Source organism: Tenrec ecaudatus, chromosome 4, assembly GCF_050624435.1.
Source record: "Tenrec ecaudatus isolate mTenEca1 chromosome 4, mTenEca1.hap1, whole genome shotgun sequence".
Taxonomy (NCBI): domain Eukaryota; kingdom Metazoa; phylum Chordata; class Mammalia; order Afrosoricida; family Tenrecidae; genus Tenrec; species Tenrec ecaudatus.
Window position 1 is genome coordinate 45,061,539 of NC_134533.1, and position 15,574 is coordinate 45,077,112.

At 40.4% G+C, this 15,574-nt stretch overlaps 1 protein-coding gene and 1 pseudogene across 1 annotated transcript in view; both read right to left on the reverse strand.

Annotated features, from left to right (window-relative positions):
• ANO3 (anoctamin 3) overlaps nucleotides 1-15,574 on the reverse strand; it is a 460,260-nt gene that overhangs the window by 166,265 nt on the left and 278,421 nt on the right. The window contains exon 8 of the mRNA XM_075548400.1: nucleotides 9,757-9,878. Coding sequence (XP_075404515.1) covers nucleotides 9,757-9,878 — 122 coding nt within the window. The remainder of the gene's footprint in view (nucleotides 1-9,756; nucleotides 9,879-15,574) is intronic.
• On the reverse strand, nucleotides 14,867-15,406 carry LOC142444273 (RNA-binding protein with multiple splicing 2 pseudogene; annotated as a pseudogene).

Consider the following 15,574-nt stretch of genomic DNA (forward strand, 5'->3'; position numbering starts at 1 on the left):
AGGCGCCACTCCTCATCCTCCCGCGGTTCCTTGGTTGGCTCCCTGTCCCTTTGTTCTTACTTTGCACTTCTTCTGCGAGCTTAGTTCCCTCTTCACTGTGCCGTGCTAGTCTTCCATGATTCTCCACCCGGCTAGCTTTCTTCGGACTCTAATGGCAACATGCAGAGATATTTGCATGTTGGTTTACTTATGCGTTTCTTCCATCTCCACCAGATTATATGCTTGACAGACTCTAGTCTGTTTTATCCATGAATGCTTACCTAGACTTGGCAATAGCATCTGACACACCCTAGCTTCTGAAAGTGCACTGGACACAGGTAGGAAGGGGCAATCGAAGGCAGAGATTATGATTATGGTCCCCACACCAGCAGCATCAATGCCAACAGGGAATTTGTTCAAAAAACAAGTTTTCAAGTGTCAACCAGCCCTGCAGGTGACTCTGTTGTTCAACCAGTGTTTCTGTTTAGAAACAGAAACAGAAACATGCTCTGTGAGCTACTGTAGCTAAAATTTCTTAGAATGTGAGATTAGAACCTTAACATATCATTGAGTGAAACACCTTATGTTCTTGAGGGAAAAAAAAACCAAAAAGAAAGAGGTCTCTCATATTTTAATCAAACAATTAGGATTTCTCTGCGTACACATATGCTTTTAACGCAGTGCAATGCGTCTTATGCGCGTCCAGTGTAATCACACACCACGTACTCTGCCGGGGAGTCCCCTCAACACAACCGCCATTCTCGTCCTGCTGGCTGCATATTTATTCCTTAAACTCAGACATAACAAGGGACAAATGTCGTTCCCTGCTTCTCCCAGGCCCCTTCTCACGCTGGATTGACCCAGGGCATCATCAGGCATTTTGTCTTAAGGCCAGATTCCAAGAAATGGTGTGTGCTACTAAACAGGTGGTTCCGTGACCACAAATCATCAGAAAGATAAAGAACACGCACAGTTCATCCCTGAAGACGAGACTTTGATTTGCATCCAAACAAGCGTGACTGGATGCATTACGACCCAAATGTCAAGATCACGTAGATAATAAAATCACGAAGCGAGTACAAATTATCATTAAGAAGTAGAAAAGAAATTAAAGGAGAGAAACGTGTTATTGACGGATTGCCCACCGCGTAACAAACACTGTTCTGAGTGCTGTGACTGAGCCCGTCTTTTCTCTCCACCGTTGTATTGACCACGAACAGTTGGTTCACTGAAAGCCAACCTTTCTCAATAGAACCATCTCTGGTGGAACACCGGCAGTGGTTTTTTTTTACTGTGCTTTCAATGAAACACCATTTTAACAAGTGAGCTTCTTAATGGAAGGGATAGCCACTTGGAGGAAAGGACAGAAACTGTGTTCCTGCTCATTGATCTATATGTATTAAACATTATATAAGGAGTACTTCAAGTATTAATTTCCTAAAAAGTAAAACAGAAGCATTTTTTAATCATCTTTAGAGCAAGGGACTCTCCAAAATGATGGATTTGCCACTTTTAAACAAAGAAACAAACATAAAGCTTTCAGAATGGGATGAAACTAATTTTATATCATTTTAAAACCACAAGAAAATGACAGGAGTATGTAGAAAATATAACCCCTAACTTAAATCACAATGCATAGCAGAGTCAGTTACTTAATACTATTACACAGGCTTCTAAATTCAGAATATTTTCCATCAGATTTCCTACTTTATTAAAACTATTTTATTTAGAAAAATGATGTACATAAGGAATTTCTTAAGGATATTTAAAAAGTAATACCTTATAATTCATATTTTTTCACTAATAACTTTATAAAGTAGTTTTTGAATGGCTATTTCTATGGAACCAATAATCAAATGCCTTTAGCAATATTTTAAAACAGCACCACCTAACAGGTATTTATCATTTAAGATAAGCATTTAAATACTTACAACGAACACATTTAGATCACACTATGTTTCTTATTTTAAATAACAAAATGAACCCCCACCAAGCCCATGGCCACTGAGTTGCTTCTGACTCCTAATAACCCCACAGGACAGGACAGAACTGCATCATGGTGCTCCCAAGCTGTCACCATCATGGAAGCAGACTATCTGCTACATCTTCCCTGGGGGAGCAGCTGGTGGGTTCCAACTAACAGCTGGTGGCCTCTGGCTTTAGGCACGATGCCACCAGGGCTCCGAGAACAGATACAAAAGGTCCTCAAAATGTTTTGGAAGAAATATCATTATATTTTAATTCCATTCTCCCATGAACTGCCAAAGCCCCCTCTTATGCTCACCCCCAGTTCTGAAATCCTGAGTTGGCATCTCTCTATATTTTTAAATAAACAGAAATTATACAGCATTTCTAGACTGATGGACTTTAAAACATACCGCGGTCAGAGTCCCGGGTTCAGCTGCACTTGGGCTCCTTCATTGCTGACAAGGGCGTCTCAGATGACAATCTCCTTTAAGGCGCTCTCAGTGCGACGACAGAAAGTTCGCCCTTCCACCGCCTGCTTTTTCCATTAGCTGGAGCGTTGCATATTGAATGCCGCACAAAGCATTTGACGGGAAGGTTTTTAGACAACCCTTTAAATGCCTGAGTCTGAACAATGATTTTTTTAAGATAACTCATCTCTTTATAAGAACTCCTGTATTCCTTTCTTATTAATTTGTCTTTTAAGGGGGAGAGTGGCATAGTGGGCGAAGGACTGTCTTCACATGTCATTGGTTAAAAGTGTCTGTGTATTATTCACCTAAGTGACATTTAGTCATATGTCAGTGACATTTTGGTGATCTTAGTGTCATTTTTAATAATTCATTGCATATTCCTAAGCTATTTGAATGAGTTGGGGAGATTAACACAAAATATAAAAGACACATTTCTGTTAAAACTTTTTGCTATTATTATGATTATTGATGAACCAAGTAATGCTTTTTTTAATAGTTAACAATTGTTCATCAGTGAAACCAAGTGTATGCTTTCTCAGTTTTTTTTGAGGAAATTATTTCGTGTTCTTTTTCCTTAAGGAAAGTGAACAATAGAAACCTGTGTGGTTTCTAAAGAACCCCGCATCTGTTAAACTTGGCATTGCTTTGTATTGGCTCTAGGCTACATACAATGAAGGGATTGTAATCTGAGTGCAAGATAATTGACTGTTACCTTCAAAAAATAGTGTAGACTGTTATGAGCCCCCTATGGCTAGATTCATATGGTTAGATTTAATTTGTCAAGAAAGTTTCCACAGGGCAGCTTATAATTGGGAACGAGACCCACTGAGCCTAAGAAGTAGCCACTTAATGAACACAACCGTGAATGAATCAGCATGTTTGAAAATTGATTTTCCAGCATGTTCATGCAGTAGGAAACTTTAACTTCCCACAACAACTTGAAATACTTTAGCAACAAAAGGCAGATCACGGTGGCAGGAAAGGCCTTTGAAAGTCACTCTTACAGGTTTGCATGAACAGGACCATCATCTGCACTCCTGGTCTGTGTCTTGCAAGGAAGTCAACACCAATCATAAAATTAATAACAACATTCTATATTCATGACCATCAGAAAGGAATGAATACATACAACCGTGATTGACTTTTGACAGTTATTCTCCCTTGAGAATAATACTGTAAATTCAAATGAATACTCATATTTTGAGAGATTCATTTTGTGGGATTAAAAAGCCTTTATGTAATGGCAAAAACACAAATAGCTCAAGAATAAAAATATGACCGCAATTCATGAAAAGACAATTCACCAGAATATAAACCGCTGCCAGCAGGCACAGGGGACGGTTCCCCAAAGTGCAATCCATGAAAACGCACTTTTGCCTGGGCGATCCCTCCTCCGAACAACCCACAGGGTGGGGTGAACTGCTCCAAAAGATTTTGAGGCAATACATCTTTTTTTTTGCGGGGGGGGGGGGGGGGGTTGGACATATATCATTCAATTCCATAGTTCAATCATAGCCAAAAGAGTTACACAATCCTTACCACAATCGGCTGTGGAACATTTCATCTTTCTTGTCCACCTTGTACCTAGGTCTCCATTTCCCCCAACCCCCCTCCCCTGCAGGCTCTACATCTTTATAGATGCAGATTATCTCAGTGTTCTCCCACAGGGAGGCTGGATGGCAGGTTGAAACAATGTTCTTCTAGCTATCAGATCCGTGCTTAACTCACTGTGCCACCACAGCCCTATTGTTAGCCTTTCCCCAAAGCAAAACCAAGCGCATCGCCATTGGGTTGATTCCTCCTCACAGCTACCACACAAGACAGAGCGGGCCTGCCCTGTGCGTTTTAGAGGCTGTGAATCTTAGAGGCTATGAATCTGTCTTCCACCCGGCAGTCGATGGTTTCAAACTACCGACTTTCTGGTTAGCAGGCCACCACATAACCCATGTGCCACCTAAGAACCACAGCTACAGCTAACCAGCTCACACCCTTACGAACGGTAGGACTTTTATGAAGAAAGCATCAGGTGAGGACATAGTTGTGAGCAATGCCACCACTGTGTAAATAGTTTGAGGTAGCTCCTCAAAAACAAAACAAAAAAGCCAAATGAACATAGAACTACCAGCGATCTCAATCCTTAGTACTCAAAGGGGCTGCAAAGAGGTCGTGAGAAAATTATTTTGTCTCTCTCATTTTCTCCCCATTTTTGAAGCCCCTTGTATACCCAGACGGAGTGAAATCAGTAATATAAATTGAAACCTGCATATTAACATGCATTACACTACTTTTCACAATATCCCCCTGGTCAAAAGGTCCATTGACCCAAATATGAAAAATCAAAATAGGATATAGATAGATGAAGATCCTGGAATCGTACATAGCTGTCAAGAGACATAAGGCTCTGAACCATGCTAGCTACCACGTGAATGGACTTTGAAAATGTGAAGCTGAACAAAATAAGTCAGCCACAATAGGAAAACACCAAATGACCTTATTAGCGAAAACAAGCAACTATACAGAAACCGAAGATGATCGTTGTTGGTGTTGTTGCTAGGTGCCACTGCGTCCATCCGGACCGATAGCAGCCTCATGTACAACAGAAAAACTAATGCCTCGTTCCACCCCGTCCTCGCAAAGATTCTCATGCCTGCGCCCAGGGTTGCAGCCAAGGAGTCAATCCATCTCCTGGAGGCTCTGCCTTCCCTTCACTGTGCGCCTACTTTACAAGCACGCCGTCCTTCTCCAGGCCTGCTCTCTCCCGACAGCATGTCGAAAACGTGTCAGATGAAGTCTCGTGTCCTTGCCTCTAAGGAGCACTTGGCCATATGGTCTTTTGCCAGACAGAGAAGTACCATGCATGGTGCTTCCTTTTTAATACCCCAACTGTTTTATTGGCAAGTCATTTACATATTATATAATTCAGTGCTTCAATCATTCAATAATATCAAGGAGAATTGTACAATCAGCCCCACATCACTGTTTTAAGATCATTCCCACCCATAGTTAAATTGGCTCCAAGATGAGGTACGCACTCACAATCCTTTCTAGTGCCCCCCTAACCCACCCTGTCTTCACCATTCACTCCCATAATCCCTTGCCCTTCTCCAATACTCCCAACACTCCTTTCCAGCATGACAATTCAGATGCATCAGTTCTTCTTTATTCCATGGCCTCCTTTCGCATGCATTTGAGACAACTGAAAATACCATGGCTTAAGTCACGCGCCCCCTAGTCCTCAGGTGGCTGTCCTCGCTTTCAGTGCTCTAAAGAGGTCTGATGCAGCACATTGTCCTAATGCAGTAGGTATTTTGGTCATTTGGTAGCTGCTTCCATGGGCTTTGATTGTGCATCCAGGCAAAACCAAATCCTTGACAATTTCAAACTTTTCTCCATTTATTATGATGTTACCAATTGGTCCAGTTGTGAGGATTTGGGTCTTCTGTGCATTGAGTTGTGATGTACACTGAAAGGTACATTCCTTGAACTTCATCGGAAAATGCTCCAAGTTCTCCTCACTTTCATCAAGCAAAGTTGTGTCATCTGCATATTGCAGGTTATTAATAAGTCTTTCTCCAATCCTGATGCCACATTCTTATTAAAGGTTCCCAAGGGAAAGGTGGGAGGAGTAAAGGTTGTAGTTGGTATCTGATGACATTACATGTGCTAATAATAGGATATTTGGGTAAAAGACAGCAATAAGGGTGGCACAGCATAAAAATGTAATTAATGTCATTTATTGTAAATATAGACAGTATTGTATTTTCAATGTTTTGGCATGTATTTTAATGACAAGAATACATATGCATTTTAAATCTGCAGGCCAATGTGAAGAGAGCAGGAGGAGTCAGGGAGGGGAGGGCTATCTAAAAACAAGAAAGGGCAAGCTCCTGCACAGTTGCTCTCTCTGAGCCCTGAAGCATCACTTTGATGGTCCTCTAAAGTGTAAACTATCAAGCGAAGCACTAGCTACTGTCCCTAATGCTCCATCATCATTTTCCAGAATTGCTCACATGTTCTCTGAATCCCCCATATTCCTCTCTAGTAGCTACTTTAGGCCCTTGCCCATGCCTTTGCAATGTTCAGTGCATCACAGGGTCTGACCACTACTTACCTAGTCACATGAGACCAGTTTTAGCCTCTCTGAACCTTCAGTTGTTTACTTACCAAATAGGAATAAAATAAACTCTATTTTTGGAGATATTAATAGTTAAAAACTATACAGAATGTTCAGTAATTGTTAGATTTTAACATAATTTTTATTATCATTAATCACAGTCCAACTTTAAATACAGTGTTCCTTTTTCTACACTCACAAAACTTGTCGAGCCTGGGGTGGGGAAATAGATTCTTTGTTGAGATGTGCGCAAGTAGCTTAGAATGACGTTCATGTAGTTTCTTATCTGACTTTTGGCTACCTTCATTATTAAGCAATTAGAGACTTTGTTTGATGTGAGTGTATCATTAATCTTCATACATAAATATCAATTAGAACCATTTAACTGGTATAAAAACAAAATAATCTATTAAATTTATCTTCACATCCCATAAAGCTTAGTAAAATTCCTGCAGAACACTTAGCCAATATCTCATTTCCAAGCTCATACCTCTAGGGAGACTTAAGAGATCTATCTTCCAAGAACAGCTCTTAAGTACTCACTGAAGAAAGAAATAAGTTGATGATTATCAAAACTTTTTACGTATCTTCTTACCAAACCATTAGTACCAGAAGAGAGAAAACATCGATGTTTTGTTTCTTTATTCTAGTAATATAGTGACTTCCCAATGAGCAAAACACAGGGTTTTTTGTTTTTTTTCCCCTGTAGTATGATCTTTAAGAAAATAACATAACATGCATATGGGCAGCCTGACTACAGAAAGAAGGAAGAGGGGAAGGAGGAGGAGAAGGAAGAGGAGGAAGAGGAGGAGGAGGAGGAGGAGGAGAAGACAGGTCTTGGAATCAGATATCTTGGTTTCATGTCCTGGATCTAGGAAATATTAACAATGAGCTGTAAGGCAATTCAATCAAACTCCTGCCCCATGTGGTGGAGTGAAATTTCTTACTGGGGCCCTCTGACCCATTTCTCAAAGTTAACCATTTAGTAACTTCCACCAAGTGATTATGTGGGACTAGGCAAATAGGGTGTGCGTGATACTAAATGGGAGATTGGTTAGTTTTCATGACCACATTACCCTGGCTATAAGGATGAGCCATCTTTGAAGCGGTACCATGGAGAGAAAGCTTAGTACCATCAGAAGTGTCTGAAGTAGCCAAGGCCACCACCAGGACCACCAAGGACGCTGGCACGGAGACTGTGGAGCAGATTAAGGGAACTGCACTGAGGCTATGGGACGGTGTGACAGAGCAACAGGTGGACTTCCCTGGTACAAGCAGCAAAGCCAAGAGACCAGGCGGCTGACAAAGCCCTGAGAGACCCTTGGTTGTTGGCTGAGTGTATAGTGTTTACTGACCCTGGCTTGTGATAACCTAAGAACCTAACAAACACTCAAATTGTGAGTACTATCACAAACTCCATCCACATGTAGAATTCTACCCACAGGAATTATTGAACCCAATACAGAAATGGAGTGCCACTGAAAGAAGAGCTGGTGTCCCAGTAGGTCAAGAAGGATGAAATTGGGGAGGCGTGTCTGATTCCTGCCTCTCGGCAATGGGGAAGCCAAAGGAGGTCAGCTATGCCCCCAACACACAGATTCTGCACTCCAACTAGTCCCAAAGACCACTCTTCTATGACGAAAATATTCTAAATCTTTGTATCTTTACTGTCCAATAGAGTAGCAGCTAGCCACATATTTATTTAGCCACAATGTTTTCAATCTAATGATCACTTAAAATATGTCTCTCCTGAAAGAGTAGATGACATTTTATTTCTGGATATGTTTGTAGTTAAATTGTCGTGTGTGGCTAATGGCTACGATACTCCAAATCTAACATTTAATTTCCCTACCTAGAGTTAACCTCTCAAGAATTATATTAAGTAAAGGGAAGGGTGGAAAGCTACTTTAGCTAAATATACATAAAAAACTTTAGCTTAAACAATCAAGACAACTTGACATTTAGGACTTCAGGGGAAGCCCTGGTGATGGAGCCCTCGTTATGCAATGAGTTGCCATCTTCATGGTCAGCAGTTCAAAACCACCAGTATATCCATGGGGAAAAGTCTGGGCTTCCCACTCCTGTAAAGAGTTACAGTCTAGGAGACCCACATGGTCGCTATGAGTCGGCATTGACTTGATGGCAGCCAGTTTGGTAAATTTTACTATTCTAGAATATATTAGTATACTTTCTTCAGTTAACTTGGATAGGAGGTATAAAAGCAAGGGATTCTAGAGTTAGAGATTGAGTTTTTCAACCTAGCTGTGTCCCTGCCTAGATTTGAACAGAAAACATAGCTCTTTAATCTTTATTTTTTAGATTGTGTCCCTTAGGGTACTTAATATGCAAATGTATTTTTACAAAAGAATTCCCCATTTAAAAAAAAAGAATTCCCCACTATAAGCCATAGGGGGAAAAAAGGAAAGAAAAGTGAGATCAGGATGATCCCGGATTTGTCTAGAAAACGATCAAAAGGAGAATGTGGACCCTTCACACATGTAACGGCGAAAGGAAACAGCGTCGTGTGGCGCCTGCTTTGCCATGATCACCTGTGGCTCTCTGAAGAGTCCACAACCACATTTATTTGATTTGAGGGATACTGGTATTCTTGGACCTAGGAGTTTATAAAACTGCACTAGTCATACAATTATTTATATATTGCAAAACTACAATTTCAGTGAGATATTCTCAAACTTCAAAATATAAATGTTGGCTATATGATCAGATTTTTACATTGAACCATATCTTTTTACATGGTCATCTCATCTAATCTTCAAAAATGCTGTCAGGTAGAAAACCATGGATCAAATTTGAAAGATGAGGAAATCAGGACTCAGAGAAGGTTGAATTAATTTACTCAAGCTTTCCCACCTAGGAAGTTGTGGAACAGGATTTCAGATCCAAATCCATTTGATCCTAAAATCCAGGTTCTCAGTAAACCATGTTACCTTGAAAAGAATGCAAAAGTGAAACAAACCACAAAGGAATATGTCACTGAAAATTTTTACTTTTCAGATTAAGGTTTTTGACATGTCTGTTTGAATATGTGAATAAATATGTTGTCTTCACATAACTTCACTTTTGAACCTTTCAAGAGGTATTTGAAGCTGTTAATGTTTGTACTCCAGGACAAAACCAATCATGGGGACTAATGTGCAAAATAACTGAAAAACTTTACAAGTTCTAGTCTATAAAATAACTTATTGGTAGCGTAGTTTTAGTTACCTTAGACAACGACTTCGGCTTGAGTGCAGACTTATCTTTGAGAACGGAGTCTCTAATGAGCCGAGACCGGTCGTAATGCGCGGGCTCTGAATCATCCATGTAATCATGATCTTTTCCTAGGGCTAGAAAAAAGAAAGAGAACGTTATATCTTTTCAAATTATAACATGTTTTAGAGAGACATTTTATTGAGTATGTTCATGCCTATTAAACATGAAAAGACCAATATGTAGCCCTTTAAGCTTCAAACATTTGACTATTAAAGAGAAAGAAATAGATTGTCAATATTGTTTATAACTGCATATATGTTATTATTTAATTAGCAATACTTACAATCTGTTATAACAGATGTGATGCCTGTATACATGATGGCACCAAGATTTAACAGAGTAGAAATTCAGATGGTATAAGACACTGTGTTTGAGGGTGTGAGTAGTAGCAGCCATCAAGTCAGTTCAGGTGCATAAAGACCCATCTTCCACAGAGCTAACACTTGCTGGTCCTACACCATCTTCACAGTGATTACTGTATTTGAACTCTTACTTATAGTCACTGTGGCAATTCATCTGGTTGAAGCCTCCCTCTCTTTTGCTGTCCCTCTACTTGGCCACATACGATATTCTTCTCTAGGAACTCGTCTCTTCTAACATGTCCAAAGTATGTGATATGAAGTCACCCACCCTTGCCTCTAAGAGCATTTTAAAATTACTCTTCCCCAGCACCTTAATTTAAATGCATCAACTTGTCTTTGGTCTTCCTTACTCAATGTCCAACTTTCACATGCCTATGAGGCGACTGAAAATACCATGGTTTGAGTCAGGCACACTTTAGCCTTCAAAGTAAGTTGCCTACTTTTTAACATTTTACAAAGGTTTTGTTAGCAGATTTACCCAGTGCAATGCGTTGTTTGATCTCTTGACTGCTGATTCCATGAGAATTGATTGATTAACATGTGATTAATAATAGCTACTACTGAATAATGAATAACATTTATAGGGTACAAACTATGAGTCATACTTTACACAGATAAGAACATTAAGTTCTTATAAGAACTCTACTTAGTAAATATGATTATCTATATTTAATAATAAAAAACTGAAGTGAGGGAGAACTAAGTAGCTTGTGAAAGCCGACAAACCAGTAAGACAAACATCTACAATTGAAACACAGCTGGATATGATTCCAACACTGGTGCCTGTTAATTCTTCCTCCCGCGTCCTTAACTGAGATAAACTCCATTCTTTCAGTAGTTATGTGTTGTTCATAAGTCTTACTCCAATCATGACGCCTCGTTCTTCTGCACATAATCCCACCTCTCTGATTACTTGCTCATTGCGTAAACCGAGGAAGTATAGTAAGAGACCACAACCACAATGCACACCTCTCCTGTTGTTAAAGCATGCAGTACCCCTTGTTCTTTTGACACAACTGCCTCTTGATCTTCATGAGATCTATAGAGTGTTCTGGAATTCCCATTCTTCTCCAGTCTATCCATGGAAGAAATGGTGAAATAAAAGGTGAACAGATTTCAGAGGGCAGTTCAAGAAGACAGATTAAAGTATAATGAAATGACCTACAGTTAGAAACCAAAGGGGAAGTATGTGCTTGCTATTCCTCAAACTGAAAGAACTGAAGAAAACAATCCAAGCCTTGACTCAGTTAATGCTCATGGACATAGAAGTCAAGGAAGCAAACAGTGGATTTCATTAGGTAATTCTGCTTTATAACATCTCTTTAAATTGTTAAAGAGAAAAATCATTTTGAGGACTAAAGTATGCCTCACCAATTCATGTTATTTCAATAACTTTATGTGCATACAAAAATGTATAAGGAAGACTGAAAAATAATTGGTGGCTTTGAAGGATGGTGTAGGTGAACATCATTAAATATAAAATGGTCTGCCAAAAGAACAAACAAATATGAAAGGCCAGCCATACCACTCCTTAGAAAGGGGATGGCTAGACTTACACTGCTATACACAGACATGGTATCAGGAGGGACCAGTTGGGATCTTATTCTAAATAAAGTAGAGGTTTAGCAAAAAAAGAAGAAATCCCTCCATGAGGCAGATTGACATAGTAGCTCCAACATGGGAAGAAATGATAGCAACTGTGAGTGAGGATGTGTCAGAACTGTGCATTCTTCCCCTTTGGAGTCACAACCAACTTAGAGATGCCCAACAACACCATTCTATTCAGACTATTTTTTAGGCAGAGACTTTTCATTTGTCAGTTTAGTTTTATTTGATCTGGACTTCTCTTAAGTATTATAGTACAAATCATCCTGGAAGATGTACATCCTTATATCACACCTCCTGCTTAAGGAGATCTTAATTGTGTAAGATTTGTCAAAAGCCAATAACTTCACAACGTCTTTTCAGATAGGCTGCAGCCTCTTGTCCCCTGGTCCAAGGACCGAGCGATTTTAATATATTTTGTTGTTTATTTTTCTTGTTGCTCTTCTTCATTTTTTGCCTCTTTTAATTAATTTTGCTGAAATTGGATTCAATTATCCAAATGACAAGGCTTACTCATTATTGCCTTTGTTTTGATATTAGTTCTTGCCTTTAATTTCCTGTAGCGCCTAACACAAATTCATCATTAAAAGAATAGTTAATGGAAAAAGGAAAATAATAAGGAAAGGCACTTGTTATTTTGGAAATTCTGACTGGAAAATTCTATAATTCAAACATCATTTTAATTGCAATTTGTCTTGAAATCACATGAGAGTTTTTTACTACTTATCTAATGACAGCTTTCTTATTAGCAAGATCATAACTGGTTGCTACATAAAGCAAGTTGTTTCACTGTTTTATTTATTTTAATTAACTTATTTATTTATTTGTTTATTTTATTAATTGGGTGTTAATCCATATAGCATATATTCCATAGTTCAATCACAGCAAACAGAATTGTACCATTGCTACCATCATCAGTTTCCAACATGCCTTTTTCTTTCTGAACCCCCTGACATCATCTCCCTTTTGCCCCAGCACCACCCTTTACCCCTTCCCCCAACACCAAATCCCTTATTCTACTTCCTGTCCGTATCAGTGCATCAGTCCCGGGTTTCATATACCAAAACAGAAAAATATGTAATACATCTTCAAGTGGGTGGCCTCCAAAGACATAACATCTCTGGGATATACCCTAATATGAACAAACAAAAATATGGAATATGTTGAAAACCAAATGTTCATAAAATACCTCCCACAACTGTGAACTAATATTTTCTTCTTCTTTTTTAAGAGAAATCCATATAAATTACAAATGCTTTTGGAACAAATTGGTCAGTCTATTTCATAGCTTCACCAGAGATTAACCTTAAAATTAGAATCCCAAAGAAAGAAAAGGTATTCTCACAAAATATCCTTTCATTCTATAATAGTACAATAATGAGATGTGCAATACAGAAATGATTGTCATCTTAGCAAACGGACACTCCATTCTTCTGTTTCACAGGAACATCTGTTATGATTCTAAAACCTAGTGCCGTCTTGACCTCAGTAAGTATTTGTGGAATGAATAAATTAATTTAATGCACACCATAGTCTGTCTGATCTGCTTTCAATTATATATGTAGCTTAACCATTTAACAACACCTGCTCAAGTTTCCTAATTCTGGTCACAACCAGATTCTGTAAAAGCCTCCAACTTCTCTCCCTATTTCGATAGTGTGCACAACACATGGCAGCCAGAGTGACCCTTTAAAGCCTAAGCAAAATCACCCTCCACCTCTATTTAAAATTTCCAAGGTTTTCATACCCAAGGCAAAACCAAATCCACTGTCACTGAGCTGATTGCAATTCTACAAACCCTTTATATAGGGTTTTCAAAGTTGTACATCTGTATAGGAATAGATAGCCGTAGCTGTCTCCTGAGGAGCAGCTAGTGGGTTTGAACCACTGACCTTGCAGTTAGCAGTTCCATGCTGACCCAATAATGCCACCAGCTCGAAGTAAAGCCACCAGAGTTTATATCGGACAGGCCACTGGACAGGTATAATCTGACTCCCTACTCCCCTTTACCACCTGTCCTCATGATCTCATACTGATAGAAACAAAATACTACAAATGAATGGTTTTAAGAAACAGAACATTATTTTTCCATAGTTCAGATGTTGAACAATGGGCAATGACTTTAAGCAAAGAGTTTCACTCTCAGTTTTAAAGAAAGGTCTTTGTCTCTAACTTCTGTTTCCTCGTGCCTTAGAGAAGTCCATGTGACATGGCATCTAACTTTCCCCATCTGCTAACTTATTCTGTTCCGAGTCAAGTGGAGGGGGGGGGGCGGGGACACTAGAATGGATTGTGATGATGTTTATACAACTCTTATTTTTCCTTTATGATGCATAAATATTTTATGACACAGACTACCAAAACACTTTCACTTTTTGGTTGACTGGGAAGAATAAAGACTGGTGCCAAGGAGGGCCCGCTGTGGTGAGGTAAAGCAACATGGCCAGGGAGGCGTCTCACAGGAGGATAACCCTGATTTGATGGGGAAGCGCTATATATCCTGGTTGGGTTCGGGTTGTAGCTGTTCAGCCTGGAGTGTGTGGGGGTGGGACCCTGAGGGAAGAACTGGATGCTGAGCTGGGTCCTCAAAGGGGCAGGTGGACTTAGGGGTGAGGGGGGTGTGGTGTGGGAAGAGGACAGGACTGATGAGCCATGAGTGGCCGAGACCTGTTGCTATGGTGACACCCATGTGAGAACTGTACACTCACATACACACAAGCTTAAGTGTTTCAACTTATGCTAGAAAACATGCAAAATCAAATGTTATCCTTTCCTTGAAGTGGGGCTACCAAAGCAAGTTTTGAAAGGAGGTTGGGCCTTTTTGGGTCCTAGTGAGCCCTGCAAAGGGGGTGGTCTGGGTGTCCCAACAAGGAGGTCCACAGATCCTCCCAGCAGGCCTTGCAGAAGGGCGTTGGGGGAAACATAGAGGGAGACAGGACATGGAAAGCACTCCACTGATCCAGGCTTAAAATTCAAAGTCTTTGGAGGAAGCAGCTGCTCCCCACAGGCTGCCCAGGGACAGTGGAGAAGCTCCAGGTGCCACCATACATATCCCCAGAACTGATCTCCAAGGGGTCCCCACAATAGCCAGGGCTTCAAGCTGCAATGACAACACCGAAGAATAAACAGAATTGCTGGGTGGCATCAGGGGTAGGGTACCAGCACACCGGAGCATGTAGGGCTGCAATGGCAGTGGCAGCCAGGAAGGTGAATGCAGCATGTGAGATAGTTGGGGTCAGCTCTGGGGCGTACAGTGGGTAGGGCACCCAGGTCTCTGGAGATGTGGGGATCAGAGCATCCCCCATCAGGTCATAGGGGTGCCACACAATGAAGTATGCGCCCAGGGAGGGGTCAGCACTGGAGGGTGGGGTGTCACCATTAGCTTGCTCTTAGCCATCTTGGTGTTGGGCTTGGCAAACTCTAGCCTCAGAGTCTGCAGGCTCTCTGGGTCAAAGTGAATGCCGTTCCATGTATTCTTGGCCGCTCCTGCTCCTGCCCGGCTGTCAAAGATCACACAGTCAACAGGCTGTCTTGATGGGAGCTTGATCAGGACCCTTCATCCCCTTGAACTGCCAGAAGAGCAGGTAGCGATCTCTGGGCTTCTTCATAGCCACCGGGAGGCCACTGACCAACATTGTCCACTGTAAGGAGTCTACATTTTGTTTCAAGTATAAGTAGAAAACCTTGATAGAATTTAAGCAGAGAATTGATAAGATTTCTTATTCCTTTTGCAAATTTGTAGTAGCTGCTAGGTGGAAAATAGCTTGAAAGATAGTAAGAGTTGGGGCAGGTAGAATAGGTAG